The sequence below is a fragment of the Trachemys scripta genome, chromosome 4 (genome assembly GCF_013100865.1).
Source record: "Trachemys scripta elegans isolate TJP31775 chromosome 4, CAS_Tse_1.0, whole genome shotgun sequence".
NCBI lineage: Eukaryota > Metazoa > Chordata > Testudines > Emydidae > Trachemys > Trachemys scripta.
In genome coordinates this window covers 101,526,602-101,550,942 of record NC_048301.1, presented here as the reverse complement: position 1 = coordinate 101,550,942, position 24,341 = coordinate 101,526,602, and the positions used below count along the sequence as shown (strand labels likewise).

General features: G+C 43.2%; 1 protein-coding gene across 1 annotated transcript in view; it reads left to right on the top strand.

The window, feature by feature from the left end:
* The first annotated feature begins 571 nt into the window (after positions 1 to 571).
* The window catches only part of PDE3B (phosphodiesterase 3B), a 287,524-nt gene continuing 263,754 nt past the window's right edge, over positions 572 to 24,341 (top strand). Inside the window, exon 1 of the mRNA XM_034770132.1 lies at positions 572 to 1,800. Within this exon, the coding sequence (XP_034626023.1) occupies positions 796 to 1,800 (1,005 nt within the window). The 5' untranslated portion in view covers positions 572 to 795. The remainder of the gene's footprint in view (positions 1,801 to 24,341) is intronic.

Below are 24,341 nucleotides of genomic sequence, written 5' to 3'. Positions count from 1 at the left end.
TGCCTGTCTAGATTTTTAGATGGGTGTGCAGAACTTCTCACCGCACTGTTTGCAGGTGAAAATGCTGCTTTCTGTGCTCTGTGAGAGGGGATCCCGGCTCATGGGACCAGCCCGTGCAGGCAGGGGGCCCAGTCCGAGTAAGAGCTCTGAGCCGCGCACACACCTCGGGCCGACAGCCTGTGTAAGAGTCAGGAGTAGCTGAGAGGGGGAGGGGGAAAGCGGAGTAACGCGCGGGGAGTCCGCAGAACTACTCCAGTTAGGGGGTGCCAGACGCTGCCCGGTGGGCGCTGTAACCCACCCCCGGGGATTCGCGCTCTCGAGCACACCCCGGCCCCAGAGCGGCCAGATCTAGAGCTGGCGGCGCGCGCTCCCGTTTCCTCGGCCCGGCAGGCCAACCACCGCTACTGTGCGGCGGCCGTTAGAGTCCAACTGCTCTTTAGGCGCGTGCCGCCGCCGCTTCCGCGCACGCCGTGTGCAGCTGCAGGAGGAAGCAGGGAGGGCTCCGTCCCGTTCTCCCCCTCCCCCTCCCCCTCCAGGGTCCTGCCAGCCGTCGCCGTTGCAGCCGGTGGGCGCGGGGAGGCGACAGCGAGTCCCCACTGCCGAGCCGCCTCGCGCAGAGACTTTTTACCTTCTCTCGCTTTCCCCTTCGTTACCCACCATGCTCCGGACTCCGCCGCGCAGTCGGGGAGAGGAGCCCGCGGCTGACCCGAGAGCCTTTCCCCAGCGGAGATGAGGGAGGCAGCGCCGGGCAGGAGGAGAGGGAGCTGACTAGACCCACGCTCTCCCCAGACCACCATGAGGGAAGAGAGAGAAGCCGCCGCCGCCTCCCAGCATGGACCTAGCAAACTCCCCCAGCAGCCGCCGCAGGACGCCAGCGGGGTGGCTGCCCCCTTCGCCCGCCCCGGGAGCGGCCCGGAGAGCCTGCGGAACGGCTATGTGAAGAGCTGCGTGACCCCCCTGAGGCAGGACCCCCCCAGGGGCTTCCTCTCCCTGCTGCTGCTCCCCGCCGCCTCCCCCCGGGCTCTGCTCAGCCTGGGCGCCCTGGCCGCCTTTGTCCTCTCGCTCCTGCTCTCCTACGGCCGGAGCAGCCCCTGGGGCCAGCAGGGCGAGAACGGCTGGCGGGGCCCCTCGGCGCTGCGCACCCTGCTGGGACTGTCCCACTGCCTCAGCCCCCTCTTCAGCATCGCCTGTGCCTTCTTCTTCCTCACCTGCTACCTGGCCCGGGACAAGCGCGAGGAGCCCGGCGGCGGCGGCACCAGCCTCTGGTGGCTGCTGGCTCTGCCCCTCTGTTGTTACTCGGGGGACTTCGTGGCGCTGCAGTGGTTGTTACCAGCGGAAGGGCCCCGAGACTTGCCGCAGGGCCCCGCCGAGCTGCAGATGGTGGCAGGCCGGCTGCTGACCGTGCTGGGCTCGGTGGCGGTGCTGACCCTGCTGCAGAGCACCCTGAAGCTCCGCCGAAGCCTCTTGGTCTTGGTCTTCTCTAGCCTGGTCTGGCTGGTCTCGCTCACCAGCCTCAGCTCGCTGCCCCCAAGCCTCAGACCGCTGCTGGCCGGCTCAGTCGGGGTGGCCGGCTGCCTCCTGGCACTGCTGGGTTGGCAGCGCGGCATCTTCCCTGCCCAGAGCCAGGGAGCACAGCACCAGCATCACCACCCGCGGCTTCCCAGCGTGGAGGAGAAAGTGCCTGTGATCAGACCCAGGAGGAGGTCTAGCTGTGTGTCCTTAGGAGAAACGCCAACCAGCTACTACGGCAGCTGCAAAATGTCCAGGAGACCCTCGTTGCCTTGTATTTCCAGAGAACAGGTAGGTCCCCCGAAACTGGGGAGGGAGTGGGCAGCGCTGGCGGGGAGTGGGGGCAGAGGAAACCAAACTTCAAAACTTTCCGAGGAACCAGTGCAAGTGTCTAACGTGTGTGTGCGCGCGCCCGCGCATATACTGGTATGTGTTTGCAGGGGGATGTGTCAAGATTCCCCTAAAATAATAAATGGAAAGATAAGACGGTATTAGTTCATCTCTGCGCTTGTGCGAGATCTTTTTTCTGTGCATCCTTTAAGATTTAATTTGTCAATAGACGTAGTGATGTGTTCCCTGCAGGATACAGGGCTTGGACGTTGTGCATCAGGTTGGCAGACCTTACCTCTATAAAAGTAACTTTTTTTTTAAGCACATCCCTCTTAAGTATCAGATGCCGCTTTATTATTATTTTGATTGTGATGTTTCCACCTCCTCGGCTTCTGAAAGACTACACTGGAGAATGAATCTTTCTAGTTGCATAGCACTTAGTTTCTTCCCACCTTTTTTGACCAGGTGACTACAAGTATCGGGGGAAAACCAGGTTTTTGAGGATATTACTTTCAACTGGCTGGCACAGATATGTACATCACGAATGTCTGTTTTTCTGCCAAGCTAAAGTAGTTTCTTTCCAAATAAGGCAATATCGCGTTTACATTGATTTGGTTTAGGAACCGTCTTAAGGTTAGAGAACTGTTGAGTCAAGTCTGGAAGAAGCATGAAACATTCAGGTTTTATAAGGCAAGTTTTGCTTGTTTCTACTTTGGGCAAAACCCTTTACAGTGCAAAGCTTGTAGTGCAAACTCCGTGTGGGGGTTGAGTCTGTTTGTATCTTGGAAATTGCACGTGAACTCTAGGAACACTGAGTTGTGCTGCTGATGGAATTGGCCCGGGGCTACTTGAAGTGGAAAATCATCCAGTCACAGAAGGGAGAATACAAGTGTGTGTGTGTGTGTGTTTAAATAACATATAAACGAAGCCTGGCTTGTAAGCCAAGAGGCCATTGTTACAGAAAGTCCCGTCTGTTGCTGCAGCTGAGATTCAGAGGTTCTAAATAAATGAAGCTTGTCTAGTTTTGCTCTCGCGTGTATTTCCTAATGCATCTGGTGCGATTGTTTCCCAGAGCTCCCTCCCCTACTGTAATTTATTCGGTGAGTCTGAAGCCAAGCAGGGAAAGATGAGCCAAGCTGAGAGAAATCCTTGACTTGAGCATTTACCTTGCAGAGGAATACAGCATTAGTCGGTTTAGAAATACGTTCAAATTCTGAGGTTCTGTATCAGTATTATAGAGTCATTTAAAAGTTCAAGTAAAGGGTTTCAGAAATAGTTTTTACGTAGCCAGTTTTAAGCTTCTAAGTTGGTAAGATTCATCATGTGAACAAGCATTTAAACACTGTATCATTTTGTTCTAAATTAATATCTAGGGAATATGGTATAGTAATTAGAAGTTTACTTGCCCTTCCCTCTTTTTTGTTCTAGTTACATAGTAAATATAGTACTTTGCTTCAGGTGAGTAGCCTCTGTGTCAGAGGAATATCTGCAGTATAGGAAAAATACAAATTGTGCTAGTTTTTTTTTTTTTAAACCTCTTTATAGATGGTAAAGGATATTAGTGTTAGTTTAATCAAATACTGCCTTAGGTATTTAGCTGACTTTCTAAAAGTTTCTGTAAACTTCAAGCCAAACTATAGGTATTTAGTGTTTGGAAAAACATGACAAATGCCAACCTTAGCAAAATACACTGAATGTTCAACAAATGCTGAAGTCATGGGTGTTTAAAAATATAATTGCTTGTAGACATCCAGGTTTTGATGTTTTCCATTTCCGTAAAAGTGAATAAAAGCAGTATGTTGTACACTTTTAGTTTCCTACATTTTTAAACAGTAGACTTATGCTTTACAGTAAATATCTCTTACAGAAAACTTAAATAGTATTAACAGATTTTTTTCACAAATTTGGGGTACTTTGATTTAGGAATACATTTCCTTCTGTACAGTATTTTATCAGTGCTGGTATAAAGACAAAGCAGTTAAATCCCCTTATTTTGCATCTGACTCAGAGAAGATGGTCATTGCAGAGTTAATAAAATGTCAGATGTATCCACTTAAAGTCTCAAGGTATTGATTTTTTTTATCTGAAAATTTAATAAACACTGTATGCTTATTTGAACGTTTTCAGTATTCTACTACAATGTTAACAGAGGGAACACGTGGAATCAAAATGTAATAACATATTTGGGAGAGAATTAAGGTCTCTTAAAGAATTGTGGTTGCATGTTAAAACATTTAATAAAGATCTGTAATATTAACATTTCCAAGTAGTTAATTTACATAGGGATTAATGAGTACTGTTTTAAAAAGTTCAGAGGAATACAAAGAATGCAGTATAAACCCATAATGGTATGAATGTGTTTTAGTAATCTGAGAGGGCTAAGTTACTATGGTGATATTTTGTAAGAATATTAATATAGTATACTGAAATTGTACAGTGCGAGAAAATAAAGCTACTGAGACTGGAAAAAATTGTGAATAGTTATGTCTGACAGTGTTCTGCTTAGTTGGTAAAATCCTGTGAGAAAATAATTGTATTGGGTTCACATTCTGTTTTTTCGTAGGCGAAAGCTAATACTAGGAAAGAGGTCTGTGTACATGGTGGGTGGGGAGGGGAAGAGGGAGGGGAGGAGAAACAGCTTCTTGTGTATGTATCCTGTCTACTCCAATAGAGATCAATTTGAGCAGTCTTTGACTTCAGTGGGAGCAGGAACCGGCCCTATGAACCTGATTCTGTAAATGCTTCCTAACTTGAGTAACCCATGTAGTAAATGTCTGCAGGCTCAGGCTCTGTTTTGTTTGTATGGGAACTAAACTGTGAAATATGCTTAAAAATTACATATGCTTTTGCTGTTTAACAATGAATATCCATGCTGTCTTCAGATATCATATTCTACAGCATTTTGCCTCCTGCATCTGCTATAGACATAGCTAACAACATAGTTCTGGAAAACTGACAACCCGTGTACTTGTTTTCCTCATTTAAAATAGGTTATACCGTAATGGTTTATTTTTAGAAACCTCAAATAAAACTTAAACTGGTTATTAAAATAAAAATAAATACAAAACAGCAAAAGGGTTATGTAATATGATTTAATTTTAAGTCTAAATTTCAAATAAGCACAATTTTTTCAGACACTTCAAGCACTGAACATATTAGTGTTTTTCTACTCTTCATTGAAATAAATTAAACATTTTAAAAATCCTGCACTTATAGTAAACAAACTTCATGTAACTATTTCTGTGTTCATCTTGAACCCAGTGTTACATTCATTATTTATTATTGTTTGGTGTTATAAAATAAATATTTACAGAACAAGTAATCAAAACAGTTCCTACCCTAAAGATCTTAATCTGATAGTCCAGTTCTATTCCCACTGAAGTCAAAGGGAGTTTTATCTTGTCATTACTGGGAGCAGGATTAGGTTTTAAGGGCCTGATCTTGTAAACAATCGCAGGACCGCTCCCATGGACTTCAAAGGAACTGGTTGCCTGAGTATAGCACACCTCTAACCTGATATAACGCTGTCCTCAGGAGCCAAAAAATCTTACCACATTATAGGTGAAACCATGTTATATTGAACTTGCTTTGATCTGCCAGAGTGTGCAGCCCCACCCCCCCAGAGCACTACTTTACCATGTTGTGTCTGAATTCATGTTATATCGGGTTGTGTGATATCAGGGTAGAGGTGTATAATATATTCCAGCTCTAGTTGTGATCTGTGGAAACATGAGGAATTCAGAGTTGGGACTCTCTATAGTACTGGACAGCACGACAGATCTTGTGGATATCAAATATGTTTGTTTGACTTATTCTGAAAAGTACTGTAATATGCAGTTGCTTGTCTTTAACTGATGTATTAGGAAGAAATACTTTTACCATTTAAGATGAATGTATGGGAGGTGATTGGGCTCATTGAGTAAACAAGATCTACTATGTAAAAGATACTGTGTCTTGCAGGAAAGGAATTTTTTTTTTTTTCCTTGATTTTTATTTTTGTGTCTGGGTCAAGCGTGACTGAAATAATGAAAGCTAGGAAAAATTAGCTCCATTTTTTAGAGCAATTTGACTTGTTCAGATGTGCAGGAAGCTTAGTATGTTTCACAGAAGCAATTACTTTCATTTCACCCTCTTCTGATTAGATGAAGGATAGTCATGTGGTTAAAACACTGCCCTGGAAATCTGGGTTCAATTCCATAGATTAATTTTGTTTGTTTGTTTGACCTTGGAAAAGTCACACAGGTCCCAATACAAGTTTAAATAGATAGGTAACATGAAGTTAATGGAATTACTCATGTACTTGAACACCTTGTTGCACTGGGGCCTTAGTCTCTATGCCTCTGTTTCCTGTTTGTAAAATAGACATTTAAAAAGTTGATATTTTCCTACTTGCTTGTTTAGATTGTAAGCTCTTTGGAGTAGGGTATATCTGTTGCTATATAATTTTACATTGCATTTTAAAAAAAAGTAGAACACTGAAATCAATTAGAGCCCATAACACTACAGTAATACATAGTTAAATTTATTATTATTATTATTATTATTTATTTGGTGCAAATTTTAGAGGCTGGCTTTTTAAAATGGTTGCAATGACTGAGAACAGGTGTAATTATACAAAAATATTTGTGATACTGTCATTAACAGGAGCTCTGTATTAAATTATTTTCTTTTGTACATAAAAGCAGTATTTACATAAAAGCAGATCTACAACCTATCCTGGAAAATGATCCCTCACTCTCACAGACCTTGGGAGGCAGGCCAGTCCTCGCTTACAGACAACCCCCCAACCTGAAGCAAATACTCACCAGCAACTACACACCACACCACAGAAACACCAACCCAGGAACCAATCCCTGTAGCAAACCTCGTTGCCTACTCTGTCCCCATATCTACTCTGGTGACACCATCAGAGGACCCAACCATATCAGCCACACCATCAAGGGCTCATTCACCTGCACATCCACTAATGTTATATATGCCATCATGTGCCAGCAATGCCCCTCTGCCGTGTACGTTGGCCAAACCGGACAGTCCCTCCGCAAAAGAATAAATGGACACAAATCTGACATCAGGAATGGTAACATACATAAGCCAGTAAGTGAACACTTCAATCTCCCTGGTCATTCTATTACAGATTTAAAAGTCACTATCATTGAACAAAAAAACTTCAGAAACAGACTTCAAAGAGAAACAGCAGAACTAAAATTCATTTGCAAATTCAACACCATTAATCTGGGCTTGAATAGGGACTGGGAGTGGCTGGCTCATTACAGAAGCAGCATTTCCTCTCCTGGAATTGACACCTCCTCATCCATTATTGGGAGTGGACTACATCCACCCTGATTGAATTGGCCCTGTCAACACTGGTTCTCCACTTGCGAAGTAACTCCCTGCTCTCCATGTGTCAGTATATAATGCCTGCATCTGTAACTTTCACTCTATGCATCCTAAGAAGTGAGGTTTTTACCCACGAAAGCTTATGCCCAAATAAATCTGTTAATCTTTAAGGTGCCACCAGACTCGTTGTTGTTTTAGTATTTACTATCTTCATTTTATATTTTAAAATATGAAATTAGCAGTTGGGTACAAATGCACACACTGTCCACTCCAACCAGCACGGGGTGTTCGCATATTTCCCTTTGCTTAGGGACAAATTGCATTATTTCTCATTTTAACCACTTAATATAACAAATTTGACTTCATACCAGAACAGTTAAAGATAATATTTAAACAGACATACAATAAAGCAAAGTAATGAGATGAAGCCTATCTACTCTTTGCTGGCGTTGTTGCTTGGTCAAATAATGTAATGTGTATTCCTAATATAGCTTTTTCAGTCCTCTTCCTTACATTTATACACTTCCTCAACTTTGAGGCCAGAGGTGTCTGATCTCTACCACCTACCCCAACACTAGTACCCATTTCTCTAAACTCTGCTTGCCTGTCATGCTCTCAAAATGACTTCTCCTCTTCCCATGCTGCCTCATAGACCCCCCCTTAGTGCCATGTGAGCTCGCTGTCTTTTTAAAATCGTCCTCCGATCACACTACTTCTTGTTTAATATTCCAATTCTAACTTCAGCCCCACCCTCACAAATATAAACATTAATATATTAAAGAGAAAAGAACATTTGAGAGACTTGTATATAACAATGAATATTTCATGCTAATCACTACTGTAATCCTCCATTATACAGTACCTCCACCCACTTAAAGAAGAACAGGAGTACTTGTGGCACCTTAGAGACTAACAAATTTATTAGAGCATAAGCTTTCGTGGACTACAGCCCACTTCTTCGGATGCATATAGAATGGAACATATAATGAGGAGATATATATACACACATACAGAGAGCATCTCCTCATTATATGTTCCATTCTATATGCATCCGAAGAAGTGGGCTGTAGTCCACGAAAGCTTATGCTCTAATAAATTTGTTAGTCTCTAAGGTGCCACAAGTACTCCTGTTCTTCTTTTTGCGGATACAGACTAACACGGCTGTTACTCTGAAAATCCACCCACTTATTATCCTTTGCTTTCAATGTCTGGCTTAAACTGTAAGCTTCTTGAGGTGGGCACCTGTCTTATTCTTCTAGGTATGCTTATATTCATAATATTATTAATTTGTATTATTGCAGTGCTTAGAAGCCCTAGTCGTGGACCAGGACCCCATTGTGCTAGGTGTACTGTACAAACACAGAACAAAAAGATGGTACCTATCCCCAAAGGGCTCGCAATATACATATAATACAAGAGGCAACAGATGGATATAGAAAGACCAACGGGAGTACAAGAAACCCCATGAGACGGTATTGGTCCGTATGATAGGCACTCAGCACACCAGCAGCCTAACCGTTGTCAATTTTTTTTTGTAGACTTTATGGCAGAGGAGAATATTAAGGAGTGATTTGAAGATGGGTAATGAGATAGTTTGTTGCTGTTTACAGGGAGCACTTCCCAAATGTGTGAGGCAGCATGGGAGAAAGCACAAAAGTGCTTGTTTGAAAATTTAACAAATGGGCGGTGGAGGCTGTAATCGTAGTTCACTCAGAAGTAAGAACTGATGGTTTGATAATGAATGAAAGATGATAGGTAGGATGGGGCTTGACTGTGAAGGGCCTTGAAAGTGAATACAAGTAGATTATGTTTGATGCAAAAGTGAAGGAGGAGCCAGTGGAGGTATTGGAAAAAATGGACTGACCTGGTCAAAGCAATGGACTAGGAAAATGACGTTTGCAACACTGCTCCGAATGGATATGAGTAGGGCAAGATTGCATTTCTCAAGGCCAAAAGAAGAATGTTGCAGTAACTATGATGAGTATTTGGATAAGAGTTTTAGCTCTGTGGATGGATAAGAAAGGGCATATCTTAGAGATGTTACGCAGGAAGAATTGGTAAGATTTAGATATAGCCTGCATAGGAGGACCTTGAGAAGAGTCTCAGTCAAAGATAATGCCTATATTATGGACCTGAGTGACAGCCAGGATGGCAGTGTTGTCCACAGTGATTGAAAAAGGAATTGGGGGAAGATTAAGAACTCTGATTTAGCCATGTTGAGATTGAGCCAATGGCTAGACATCCATGAGATATCAGAAAGACAGAGTGAGATTTTAGTTTAGATAGGAGACAGGTCTGGAATAGAGAGGGTAAATCTGTTCATCAGTGTAGAGATTATCCAGAGATAAGGAGTAGAGAAAGGGACCAAGGACCGAGCTCTGTGGAACCCACCCAGAAAGTTGGAAGGGGAATGAGGAAGATCTTTGGAAGGACATGTTGTCGCATGAGAATTAGAGGTAGGAACAGAACCAGGAGAGGACAGAGTAATGGAAGCCAAAGGAGAAGAAGACTTCAAGAGGAAGAGCATGGTCAAAGGTGACCGGCATGTCAAAGGCGGATGAGGATGGAAGACTGGTTCTGAGCTTTGGCCAGAAAAAGAGAGGCCATTAGAAACTTGGGTGAGAGGGGTTTCAGTGGCATACAAGGGGCAGAAGCTGGATTGGAGTGTCTCTAGGATGGAATTGGAGAAGAGGAACCCCAGACAGCGATTTTAAACAGCACAACCAATAAGTTTAGAGATGAAAGGAAGAAGGGAGATGAGTCTGTAATTGGAGAGGCAAGTAGGGTCAAGGATGGTGCTTTTTAACATTGGAGAGACTAAAGTTTTCTTGTATTGTGAAGAGAAAAAGCCAAAGGAGAGTGAGAGCTTAAGAAAAAGGGTAAAGCAGATCAGAAGATAGGATGGGGTCAATGGAGTTAGAGAGGGGTTAGAGGAGGAGATCAGACAAGAAACATCTGTGTCTTTGCCAAGGGAGAAGGTGAGAGTTGTAGGAGGAAAAAGGAAGGAAAGCTGAGGGGCTGTGTCATATTTTATCAACCCCCCCCCCCCCCCCCGAAGAAATTGAGATCCTATGTGGAGAGAGAAGAGGAGGTAGGAAGAATTTAAAGAGTGAATCAAAGGTGATGACAAAGTGGCTGTGATTGTATAGGATTCAGTTTAGTTGGAGAAGTAGTGTTGTTCATCTAGGAAGATGGCAGAACTGAAAGAAGAGAGAATGGAGGAAGTCATCCTGGTCACAGAATTTCTGCCAGAGATGGTCCACAGCATGAGTAGAATAAGTGGATGTTGGCAGGGCTGGGGGAGAGCCAAGGGTGCAGGAGAGTGAAACACAGAGAATCAACCACCATATCAATGGAAGAAAGAAAAGAGATGGCAGGAAGGAGATGTCTGAGAGTAGATGAGAAGTCAACATCAGGGGATTGGGAAGGTTGCTGAAAGGTCAAACGAGAGGGTCTGGGTTATGTGTGGTTGAGGGGCGATGCTGAAAGAGCAGGTGAGGGTCAGAGGGGGGAACTCAGCAAAAGAGATCTGATAGAATGCAATGCTTAGTGAAGACCAAATCAAATGAACAGCCCTTCTGGTGAGTGGGACAGTTGAACCAGGCTACAGGTTAAACAAAGAGGTTAGGGCAAGGAAAAGTTCAACTAAGGGGTTGGATGGGTTATCAACATGGAAGTTGAAGTCATCAGAGATTGTGAGGATGGGAAGCGAGAGAGAGAACTAGAGATTGAAATCAGAGACAGCAAGAGACTGGGAAGATGAAGGGGGTGAAGCAGGGGAATGGGCGGGAGGCTAGGAGTGGTGGCATGAAAGGAACAGAAATGGTGGTCAGGATGGGAGATGGAGAGGGAAGGAGGGCCAGGATCAGGGTGAGGGAGACACTGGGACAGGAGCCATTCAGTATCTCCCCTGCCAGGCAGGTCACTTGAACAGCCGTAAACTTAGACAAATTATTCTATAGACATGAAAATAAAATAAATAGCACTGGTCTACAATTTTTGAGAAGTCGTCTGCTTCAGAGATAAAATGTGCTATTTATTGTGTATTTTGATGTGCTGAATTCAAATATGCCAATTAAAACAACTGATTGGCTACTGTTTCTAAGATATTTAAGTTTTTACATTTTATGTCTATGTATATTGTGTCGATAGTAGAGTTTTAATCATAAATTGTAAACCTAGGTCTTTTCATGTGTTTATGGTTGCTTTACATGATATTTCACCTGTCCTGTTTATGTAACACTTTAAAAATCAGCAAAAGGGTTATATAAATAAAATGTATTATGAAACAAAAAGGCAAAAAACTATTATGGACATAGTTGAGTCCTATTCAGTGTCTACTCGGCGCTTCTTGGCTTGTCTCTTGTATTCATTAAATGGAGCATCTCTTGTCACTGTCCAGCAATAGTCTGCAAGCATTGATGGGCTCCATTTGCCCTGATAGCGTTTCTCCATTGTTGCAATGTCCTGGTGAAATTGCTCGCCGTGATCGTCGCTCACTGCTCCGCAGTTCGGTGGAAAAAAATCTAGATGAGAGTGCAAAAAATGTATCTTTAGAGACATGTTGCAACCAAGGCTTTTGTATGCCTTGAGGAGGTTTTCCACCAACAACCTGTAGTTGTCTGCCTTGTTGTTTCCGAGAAAATTTATTGCCACTAAGTGGAAGGCTTTCCATGCCGTCTTTTCCTTGCCACGCAGTGCATGGTCAAATGTATCATCTCGAAGAAGTTCACGAATCTGAGGACCACCAAAGACACCTTCCTTTATCTTAGCTTCACTTAACCTTGGAAATTTTCCACGGAGGTACTTGAAAGCTGCTTGTGTTTTGTCACTGGCCTTGACAAAGTTCTTCATGAGACCCAGCTTGATGTGTAAGGGTGGTAACAAAATCTTCCTTGATTCAACAAGTGGTGGATGCTGAACACTTTTCCTCTCAGGCTCCAATGACTGTCGGAGTGGCCAATCTTTCTTGATGTAGGCGGAATCTCTTGCACGACTATCCCATTCGCAGAGAAAACAGCAGTACTTTGTGTATCCAGTCTGCAGACCAAGCAAGAGAGCCACAACCTTCAAATCGCCACAAACCTGCCACTGATGTTGGTCATAGTTTATGCACCTCAAAAGTTGTTTCATGTTGTTATAGGTTTCCTTCATATGGACTGCATGACCAACTGGAATTGATGGCAAAACATTGCCATTATGCAGTAAAACAGCTTTTAGACTCGTCTTCGATGAATCAATGAACAGTCTCCAGTCATCTGGATCGTGAACGATGTTGAGGGCTGCCATCACACCATTGATGTTGTTGCAGGCTACAAGATCACCTTCCATGAAGAAGAATGGGACAAGATCCTTTTGATGGTCACGGAACCCTAACATCACCTGCCAGGAGATTCCACTGCTGTAGTCTGGAGCCCAACAGCTCTGCCTTACTCTTGGGTAGTTCCAAATCCCTGACAAGGTCATTCAGTTCACCCTGTGTTATGAGGTGTGGTTCAGAGGAAGAGGATGGGAGAAAATGTGGGTCCTGTGACATTGATGGTTCAGGACCAGAAGTTTCATCCTCTTCCTCTTCCTCATCTGACTCAAGTGAAAATGATTCTGGTGCATCAGGAACCGGCAGTCCTTCTCCATGGGGTACTGGGCATATAGCTGATGGAATGTTTGGATAATGCACAGTTCACTTTTTCTTCTTTGACACACCTTTCCCAACTGGAGGCACCATGCAGAAGTAACAATTGCTGGTATGATCTGTTGGCTCTCTCCAAATCATTGGCACTGCAAAAGGCATCAATTTCCTTTTCCTGTTCAACCACTGGCGAAGATTTGTTGCACTAGTGTTGCAGCATACGTGTGGGGCCCACCTCTTGTCCTGATCTCCAATTTTGCAGCCAAAATAAAGGTGATAGGCTTTCTTAACCATAGTGGTTATACTGCGCTTTTGTGATGCAAAAGTCACTTCACCACAAACATAGCAGAAGTTATCTGCACTGTTCACACAAGTACGAGGCATCTCTGCTCACTTTGGCTAAACAGAAATGTGTCCCTTTTCAAAATCAAACACTGACAAATAAGAGAGCACGATACTGTATGATTTCTAGAGCTGATATAGGGCAATTTGTTCAGCAGAGTGATGTAAGCTTCGTTATGATTGCATCATCCGTGACTTCTAGGAATAACATGATGCAATTCATATCATGTATGACGCAATACCAGCTTCAGATTGCATCATTCATTGTTTTGCCTAAAAAGCAAGTACTGTCCAAACCCAGTCATGGATTTATTCATCAATCCAGTCAAAGATGTATTTTAGTCATTTCTGGTTTAAATTGAGATCCTTTCCCTTTATAACTCACTTATCCTCCACCATTCCCAAGTCAAGGGTCATATATACTGACCCAATAGCATATCTTGCAAACTAGAGCCAATCAACAATTTTAAGCATCATTTTCGTTCTCAGTGACCCAGAATTAGTAAAGTTTGACTACATTTATTTCAGAAGCATTTTGGTTGTAGAGCAGTGTAGTAGATATAATACTTACAAGTGAATCCATTAAACAGTCCTTCGAGAGAAAACACATGAATTGGTCTCATCTTTATAATCTGCACCTACTTTCCTCATTTTTGAGCAGAGGTTGCATCCACAAATAGGAAAGCTTAATTTTCATGAATTCCCCATCTATAAAAGGGGATAACATTTTTTACTCTAGTTCCTTTATGTTAATACTACTTCAGAAAAAGAAAGAACTGCTCCTGGAATTTAGGGGAAAAAGCCTGTGTGAACTTTGTCTTCAATACAGATTGCTGATTCAAATGGTCAGTACTAGAATTGTAGTCTGTATAGTGACCATCAATGCTGCTGATCTAATATTTGGTAAAGGGGACACTGAAAGTCTGAGTTCCATAAAAGAGTAAATATCTTAAACTTATTGCACATTTTTCATATTTTTCTTGAAAAGGGACACTGGCAAACCATTTAGGCATGAACTTCAATGTAAAAACACTCATATTTGTTGTAAGTTTAATTCCCTTGTGTTTGCTTATAGGCTGCAATAGTATAACAGTTTACGCAGGCCTTTCATTATAAGAAAAACTACAAACTGAAGTCCAAACTCAAGCAAAACAGTTTACATTTTCATTGATAAATTCAGCTTTACAAAGTTGTCATCAGAATCTACTACTCCAAGTGCAAAATCTACTCCGCCCCCTCATCATTCCTTACCCCACATTGGAGTGCAAGTTGAGTTTTGCCAGTCTGGATAGAGCATGTTTTCTTTTGTAAGGCGGTACCTATAGTTTTATACAATGTTGTTGTCCTGGTTTTTAAAAGAGAGAGTATTGCTAATTCAGCTGTTACAATTCTGTACAGATTAATAATTTCAATTTTAATTTTGGAACTTGTAAAGGGTTGGTTGTTCACTAGCAATATATATTTAACAGAAATGCAAAAATGAAGTGTATGAATCTCATCAGGTGTATCTTGTGCAGTTACTGATACTCTGAGACTATGTTTTGCTCTAAGGTAACATGGCCTTAAATGAGCAAAAACAAAGTTACATTTTTTGATGCTATTATACTATAACAATATGATGAAATTTGTTAGGTGGTTTTGATCCACCTGTATTTCAAAATATCAGTGTCTTGGGTTTAATTTTTGTGTTTGGAGTGTTTGAATGTTTCTCTTGCACTCTTTAAAATGATGATGGAAAGATTTTTAGGGTGTGTTTTATTTCTGGGTGTGTTTCAGTTGCCATTAATAAAACATTGTAATGGTAGCTGAAAACCACAAATGTAATCTCCCATCTCTGCTGAAATGAAGCTATGAAGTTTGAATTTGTCTCTTTCCCTTGAATTTGTGCATTCCATGACTATTGCACTCATTTGTTTTTTCTTTTATTCCCTTCCTCATTTACTGGTCTTCTTAGTTTGTCTACAAGGAGATGTTACATTGGGTTAACTTGGTTTGTTCACATTAAAGAGCCTTGAATCCACACACATTTTTTACACTGAATTATTTGGTGTCTTAATTCACAGTAATTAATCTTCTTTGGAACAGAAGTAACTCTATTTCTCAGTGCGTTTATTTGCTTTAAGTTTAGTGTGGACACATTCCTAAGTACTCTATTGGCAGTCCTCCCAGTGCTGTCCTACTCTGCATTGCTTCACACCTGGATTGTGCTGTTTGTGTACTTGTGTTCCCTCCAGGGCTCTGGGATCATTTTGACTGGATGTCACCTATCTGATTTAGGGCACACCTGGCTGTATGCCAGTATCTTTCTAGATACCAGGTAGTAGTGAGTTCACATACCCAAAGTCATATACCCATTATATTAGCTGTGCTTCTGTGTGGACCCCTTCAGAGCAAGTGAAAGCGAAGAAATGGTTTTCAAGCTGGTCTCTGCTGAATGAAAGCAAAGGAGCTACAGCAGAAAAACCTCAAGACAAGGGACAAGAACTAGACTTCCCAGAATGTTGCCCCTACCTTCCCATACTATAAGCACCTGGACCGCCTTTTTTTTGTTTGTTTTTTTAAAGCTATGATACCACTGCATCCAAGAGTGGTATAGTAGATAGTTTTCCACAATGCAGCCATGGCACCGTGGCAACTTCCCTGGACCTACATATAATATTAGGTCTGATGAGGAGGAAAATTTTCCTGACAGTCAGGAACGGCTGTACTAGCAATCAGCCTGAAATTGAAGTGGAGGAGAGCTTTAGACTTCCGGTAAATATTAAGTGCTATTGTACAAAATAACTTTATAAGGGAATTTAAGCAATTTTTTTTTAGGGGGGGGAGGGAGGAGTACTGGTTGCATGCTTCCATGTTGGGCTGAACTACTTGTTTCTTTCCAACTGCATGGTTGTTAACACACTCCTCCCAAGAGCATGCTCAAATTGGCATCTGCACCGACACTTAAAGCTATTGAGATTTTATTGCCTTGTCGTATCAAATGCCATGACCATTGGCTTCACGTACCCTCCCCTCCCCCCAGGGTTGCCAGGTGTCTGGTTTTCGACTGGAACGCCTGGTTGAGAAGGGACCCTGGTGGCTCCAGTGGGTACTACTGACCGGACCATTAAAAGTCCGGTCAGCAGCGCAGCAGGGACTGGGGCTAAGGCAGGCACCCTGCCTATCCTAGCTCCGAACGGCTCCCAGAAGTGGCCGCTAGGTCCCTGCAGCCCCTAGGTGCGTGGGCGGCCAGGGAGACTCCGCACGCTGCTGTTGCCCTGAGTGTCGGCTCTGCAGTTCCCATTGGCTGGGAACCATGACCATTGGGAGCTGTGGGGTCGGTGCCTGTGGGCGTGAGGGAAGTGCACAGAGCCTCCCTGGCTGCTCATGTGCCTGTGGGCTGCAGGGACTTGGCGGCCGCTTCCTGGGAGCTGTGGTAAGTGCTGCCGGGACCCTGCAGCCTCTCCTGCACCCTGCCCCAGCCTGGAGTCCCATCCCCCATCCAAACTCCCTCCTGGAGCCTGCCCCCCCCCCCCCCCCAATCCTCTGCCCCAGCCTGGAGCTCCCTCCTCCACCCCAAACCCCTCATCCCTGGCCCCACCACAGAGCCCACAACTCCAGCTGGAGCCCGCACCTCCAGCAACCCGCTGTCCCAGCCCAAAGCCCACTCCTGAATCCTTACATTTACATCCTCCCACACTCTGAACCCTTTAGCCCCAGCCTGCAGCCCTCTCCTGCACCCCAAACCCCCAGCCCCACCCCCGAGCCCACCCCCCCCGCCGGGGCCCCCCCCCCCCCCCCCCCCCCCAGCACCACAACCCTGTTCCCCAGCCTGGAGCCCTCTCCCACACCCTGAATCCCTCATTTCTGGCCCCACCCGGAGCCCGCACCCCCAGCCCAGAGCCCATACTCCCTGCACGCCAACCACAGCCCAGAGCCCTCTCCTGCACCCCAAACTCCTCATCCCTAACCTCACCCCAGAACTTGCACCCCCAGCCAAAGCCCTCACCCCCTTCCTGCACCCCAACCCTCTGCCCCAGCCCGGTGAGAGTGGGGGAGAGCGAGTGACGGGGGAGTGGTGGAGCAAGTGGGGCAGGGCCTCAGAGAAGGGGTGGGGCAGAGATGGGGCTTCATGGCAGGGGTGATCAGTTTTATGGCATTAGAAAGTTGGCATATCCATATCCTCTTGCTGTGGTGCTTGCTGTTCACTCCTTGCCTCCCTCCCCACATCCTGGTTCTATGTTGCCCCTCCTTACTGCCTCCACTCAAGATGTTAGCACTATGGGGTTAACATGTCAAACCCATTGCACAGTGGGCATGTTTACTGTAGTAACAGAAACAAAAGTAGCAGTAGAAAAATATATTTTGGGTAATAGTTGTAGCAATGTGCTGAGATTTTATGTATAACTAAATTTTATATGGTAAATAGCCAAAAATCAGGCTACAGAGGCATGCCAAAATACAGAGAGATTGCAAGGTATTTGTAATTCCCTCAGCATTGTTAACCCTTTACACTCAAATCAGTTACTACAAAAGTTTGTTTATTTGGCAGTGCACTTTGTACTTATATACATGTGTTATAAAAGAGAACTTAAAAGCAAAGATAATTCTCTGTTGGGCATGCACACTGCAAGGTAATGCAGCCTTCTCAGGACTACCATATAAACTAGAGTTTTTCTTCTTCTCTAGCTGGGGGACGGGGGAGGAGGGGAAATAGGCCATCCTGGTAAATAGAAGTGCTGCATATCTTCCTAGTTTGTCCATTGCCATTTTTAACAAGATTCTTCTGTATCTCAGGGTAACTGCATCCAACGTAAGGACAGTCTGCAGAGGTACATGTGCAGTTACTAACCTACCCCCTGCTGGCTACCAATCTCACAGCCACACACCCACCTATTCACCCTCCGTTGGTACAGAGGTCCTATACAAGGAGGAAGTAATTTGGAAAATGTCTTGTCCTCTTGAAGTGAACCCTAGAGGGGGAAGAGAAGATGGGAGTGGCATTACAAAACTGGAAAAAGCAAATTGTTGGCATGGAGACTAGCATTGGGACATTAAGTACTTGTGCTTTTTCTGATTTTCCTTTGCTTGTGCAATGCAATGAGCTGGGTTTATAGGGGCCAAATCTCCCACCGAAAGGCTGACAAACCTCTGAAGGAAACAGAAAAAAAGATGACAGTGGCAGTAGGAACATAGGACTGGAAGGGACCTTCTGGGTCTTTGAGATGTTCAGGGAAGTAGTAATTGCGTACATGGCCTCAGAGAGAGAGAGAGAGAGAGAGAGAGAGAGGGCCATGAAGGCAGAAAGGTGGAGGGATAGATTGCTCCAGGAAAGCATCAGAAGTCTCGGAACGGTGCACAATCCTGGAAAGAGACAGGGTATGCACAACACATAGGAAAACAGCTGTGCTGGAGCACATTGGTAAGAAAATGTCAAGTGCAGCACATGTGTAGCCTGGGCCTGCAAACTACTGAGAACACTCCATATTGGAACCTTCTATTCAATCAGCCAAATTGATGTGGAAAGAACTAGCAATCGACCAATGTGGAGATGTAGAAGAACAGTTTTGAGTGCCTAACCTACAGGTATTTGTGAGCATTCCACTGTTTGCACATGCCACACTTCTGTCATCTTAAGTTTGCACTATGCTATTAACGAACTTATTTCAGTCAAGTAGCATTATTTATTATGTATGTTATTTAACTCTATACACGTTTTTTGTACAACTCCGATGAAAAATTTCATTGAGGAATTGCTTCCCCCATCAGTTATGTAACATGCCGCCCCCCCCGTGTCAATGACCTGTCAGTCATTTCCTTGGATATTTTCTTGGTTGTTGATCACAACTATATCCTGTCCTCAAAAGGAGGAGCACAATACATCCCTGACCCTGTTTCTCTGACCACTTTTAGCATTTTTCAGAAGCAATCTCTCGAGCTGTCCATGGTATTCAGAAAGTCTCTGCATCTCCTCCTCCCAACCACCTGTGAGGCTCTCTCCTGTGCTGTCACAGATATGGAAAATATACCAAGCAATTATAACACAAGGCACACAATGATAAACATCTGATCTTGTCATCAGGCACCCCATCTTCCCTTCATTCTTCCAAATGCATATGCCAGTGTCATTCTGCAACTACTCAAAATATAGTTAAATAGTTCCTTTCTCCTATCCTAGTGTCCTGTAAAAGGCTTCATAAACCAGGGAAGCAGAGGGTAAAATGACAGGAGGAATCATAACTCTATTAATGTCCATAATGAGGAGCAAAAATTTCCCTGCTCATTCTAGAAAACGTGCCAGAGTTTCTAAAGATTCCTGGCTTCCTGGACTTTTCCAGACCACACCATATTAATGTTTGTTTGAACCTTCTATGGTGATCAGCCAGGCCTTGCAGCACCATGGAGAAATACCCCTTCCTGTTGAGTCTCTCACGTGGTATGTGTGTGTGGTTAAAAATAGGCATGTGTATCCCAGTTCAGGAACCCTACCCATGCAAAGTTGTCAATAACCTCTTGTGTACTACCAAGCTTTATGAGCTGGCACAGCAGCACTGCCTTAATAGTTGATCTATCAATGCCAAACAAGTGACTACAGACCAGTAGCTATTGCGCTACCAGATAGTAAGGGCCACATGCTTCTCCATGCTGAGTCATATGTTGATGTTCTGCTATTGCAGCTTTAGGGTGAGTTCTGCATAGACCTCTAGGAAAGTAACCTTCTGCAGCCACTGCTGGCCATCCTATTCTGCATCACTACTTTGTCCCACCAGTTGCTGCTAGTTGACTGTGACTGGAAGTGGTGCTGCATCAACTGAAGCAGCTCCAGATAAATGCCCTGTGGAGGTAACTGCTTGATTTAATTCTTTCGTAATGCCTCCATCTGTAGCTTTACTGGTGTGGTATCCAAAGCTGTCTGAGTCTGCCAGTCCAAACTCATCTGGCTGCACGACTGCCAATACATGTGCATTATCCTGCTCATATCGATGACTGTCATGATTGTGGCAGTCAGCAGTGTGTCCTCCGTGCTGCCTGACAGCAGTTTGAAAAATATAGATGAGTTAATGGATGCCAGAGAGGAATTATGGGAGTTTTAGTTGGAACCCAAGTTCCAGAATTCATGTAGGTTTCAGTAGGCATCTCACAGTGTGCTGTTAGGAGAAATCCCAAAATGCATAGCGGTGAACAGTGGATATTTGAACCATGGGATATCTTCCCAACATGCTTCTCAGTTAATTCAGAGATTTGCAGAGCTGGTTAACAAGGGACAAATGTTAAACTGGCCTAACATAGCTGTGGGGACACACTTCAGTTTAATATAATTAATTCTGGGCATTTGGAGCGAACAAACTAACCCAATCTAACCATGCCCTTAGACTCCCTTTTATCCTTTTCTCCCAAAAAACGTGCATTGTACTGATCCTCCCTCTGTTTGGCTGAGAAGACTGGATGTAACTCCTTAAAATCGTGCTGCTCTTTCAGCTGAGCTATGGTCGTTGCTAGAGAGCAATGTGAAATGCATCTTTTTGCAAGGAGCAAAATGTATTTTTTCTGATGTGCACATGGCCCCTATCTGTATGGGGGTCAAGGGACTAAGCTTGATATTGAACATCAGAATTATCTAAGTAGACTATGGACCAGCCTCTTACTATTTGTGTGCCTGTCCTTTCATTTTTGTGTCTTGGCTCACTTGTCTACACTGAGAATTTTAAAGACTTATCCCATCCTTGATTTGACACTTCAGGTGTACAGATCAGTTGCTTGAATAACTACTGTTGTCGTCTGGGTCTGCTTTGAATTCCCTAAAGTTCTAAGTATAGATATAGCCATTTTCTCTGTTTTATTCATGTATCCCTCTCCAAGGGCAAGAATCTGGCAGGAAAGGATTGTGCCTCTGCTGCTCCAGCATGGGAATCTTTCCACAGCCTAGTAGAAACAAAAGAGTGGAAACTGATGGAGTAGTCACTCACTGAGAGTGATTGCTGAATCACTGACGTTTAGTGGGGGCAGGTTTAAGAACCATAAAGCTTGACCCAGGGTTGAAAAAATGAGTCTGGCCTGGGAGGTTGGGTGGGATAGAGGCTTACTCCAGGTTTGGAAAATTTAGTTAGTCTGGAACTGAAGTTAGTCTGCAAGTCTGGTCTACCCAGCTTGAAAAATTTGCTCCAGCCCTAAAAGACTAAGGGTAAAAATTTCAATAGCATCTAAGGTGACATAGGTTGCTAAGTTTCATTGACTTTCAGTGGAACTTAGGGCTTGTCTGCATGGGAAAGTTTTATATGTATAACTGGTAATAGTTAAACTAGTATAGTTATACTGGTACAACTCCCTATATGGATATTCTTATTCTGGAATAAGAGTTGGTTTTTCAGTTTATCTTAAACCCATTCTAAAGCAACATGTGCTAAGCCAAAAAAAGGCATTCATATACTGGAATAAAAGTTTGCCATGTAGACAAGTTCTGAGGCTTCTAAGTAATTTAGAGTCTTTAAAAAAAATTATCCTTACTCTGGCTTGCAGTGTATCTTAGAAGCCTGCTCCAGCTTTGGAAGAAATGGTCATTGTGGGAGCCTGATGTAGATAAAGACCTAAAACTGAGTTTAGCCTAGAAACCTGAGAGTTTTGCACTAGGCCAGTAAGACTTTTGGTTAACCTTAGACCAAGTCGTGTTCTAACTTGGTGGATTTTTATTTTATCTGGGACCCGTATTATAAAGTTGCTATGGGAATTTTTGTAACTGTTATTTCTGATACAGTATATTTTGGGACAGAAAATTAAAAATATTTTTTTTACCCTATATCTTTGTAATGCTTCTGAATCTTTCCTGCTTGTTTTTCCCCCTCCCATATTGCTTTTGAGTCTACAACTAGAATTCACACATTTCAGACCCTCTATGTGACAAATTTTATTTTCAGATCAATTTTACTTGGGAGAGCAATACTGGACAGTGGCTGCTTACTGCATCTGGAGAGTACTTGTGATTCCCTTCTCTGGGAGAATCCTTCAGAGCAATTTTTTAAAATGCAGGGGGAATTTAAATTGTTGTTGGATAGTAACGCGACTTTGAGAACTGGCATTGAACAGTTTCTTTTCCAACAGTTTTGGCTTTTCTGAATACTTTGTATCCTTTCATACAAACTCAAACCTATCTGCTTTTTCTAACATCCAATGATTGATCTACCTTAGATATAGGAGAGAAGAGACTTCCTTTTCTTAAAATGCTAGACGTGAATGAATGAAATGGTGGTAAGGATTCTATAGTGTACTTGCTTTCCAAAGGTGTTACAGCCTCTTAATAATAAGGTTGAAAGGTTCTCATTTCTACTCCTTGAGACAATTTCTATAGCTTTGTGAGTACGTTCTGGAACAGGAATTGTCTTTGTATTGCTAGTGCTTAATAAATAACTTTCACACTAAAAAAACCCTCAACATAACTCTGTTAGAGTTAAGAAATGCACTTGAGCAGACTTTAAACTCAAAGTTGCTTTATCTGAGAGACAAGGTTGGTGAGATAATATCTTTTTTTGGACTAGTTTATTTGATTAATGTCCATATCAACCTCAATTCACATGCACTACCATCCAAATTTACTCAGACTCCTCAGCTCCTCCATACATGCTCCTGCAATTCCAGTATATAATCAGTCTCAATGTACACATCCAATTCCTCATAACTGCTCTCAAATGCGTAACTTGAGTTTCAACTTTATCTAGATTAGAATACATTCCATATAGACAGACAGGTAAGATCTCCAAGCTGCTCTTATGGAAGAAGGTGGCTTCCTATGTTGTCGAGAGAGAAGAGCCCTATGAACAGAGAAATGGAGTAGTTATTTCTTTTAAGGGCCACCCATGGTGGTCTCAGCACCATGGTGAATAATAAGAGATGGCAGCCGCTTTGAAAATTCTTCATGGAATTCTCAGAAGTAGAACACAATTCTGCAGCCTCTTATCAAGAAGGAACTTCCAGTTATATAGAATAATGGCAAAAAGATTATTAATCCTTAAAAAAATCAAACATAGACAAAACATAAGATTTGAGTGGATTTTAACTACAGAGGAAGTTCTGAAATCTCTTATCCATTGGGAAGATCATTAGGACAAAAGAGCCTGATACAAGGTGCTAAATTTCTTAAAATTTTTTAACAAAAATGAACATTTATTTGTAAATACTCAAAAAATAATTATTTTTACTCGGAGTAAGTATTGTAAGTTTGGGAAGGATAAGCTTTATTTTTCATATGTAACAAAGACCTGGATTACCTGCTTCAACTGCAAAACTAAATTCATTCTTAACAGTGGAATGCCAGTGTGACTGGCACTTCCATAATGTTATATTGGTACATGGTGGCTCTTACCTTACCTCATTTTCTCTCTTGGGCTTTTAGTTGCTGTTAACATCTCATTGTTAAAGATTTGTGGACTTTCTGTATTTACCTAAATATTTCCTTTCTTCTAGTGCAGTGTTTCCCAAACTTGGGACGCCGCTTGTGTAGGTAAAGCCCCTGGCGGGCCGGGCTGGTTTGTTTACCTGCCACGTCCACAGATCCGGCCAATCGCGGCTCCCAGTGGCCGCGGTTCACCGCTCCAGGCCAATGGGAGCTGCTGGAAGCGGTGTGGGCCGAGGGACGTACTGGCCGCTGCTTCCAGCAGCTCCCATTGGCCTGGAGCGGCGAACCACGGCCACTGGGAGCCGCGATTGGCCGGATCTGTGGACGTGGCAGGTAAACAAACCAGCCCGGCCCGCCAGGGGCTTTACCTACACAAGCGGCGTCCCAAGTTTGGGAAACACTGCACTAGAAGAAAGGAAATATTTAGGTAAATACAGAAAGTCCACAAATCTTTAACAATGAGATGTTAACAGCAACTAAAAGCCCAAGAGAGAAAATGAGGTAAGGTAAGAGCCACCATGTACCAATATAACATTATGGAAGTGCCAGTCACACTGGCATTCCACTGTTAAGAATGAATTTAGTTTTGCAGTTGAAGCAGGTAATCCAGGTCTTTGTTACATATGAAAAATAAAGCTTATCCTTCCCAAACTTACAATACTTACTCCGAGTAAAAATAATTATTTTTTGAGTATTTACAAATAAATGTTCATTTTTGTTAAAAAATTTTAAGAAATTTAGCACCTTGTATCAGGCTCTTTTGTCCTAATGATCTTCCCAATGGATAAGAGATTTCAGAACTTCCTCTGTAGTTAAAATCCACTCAAA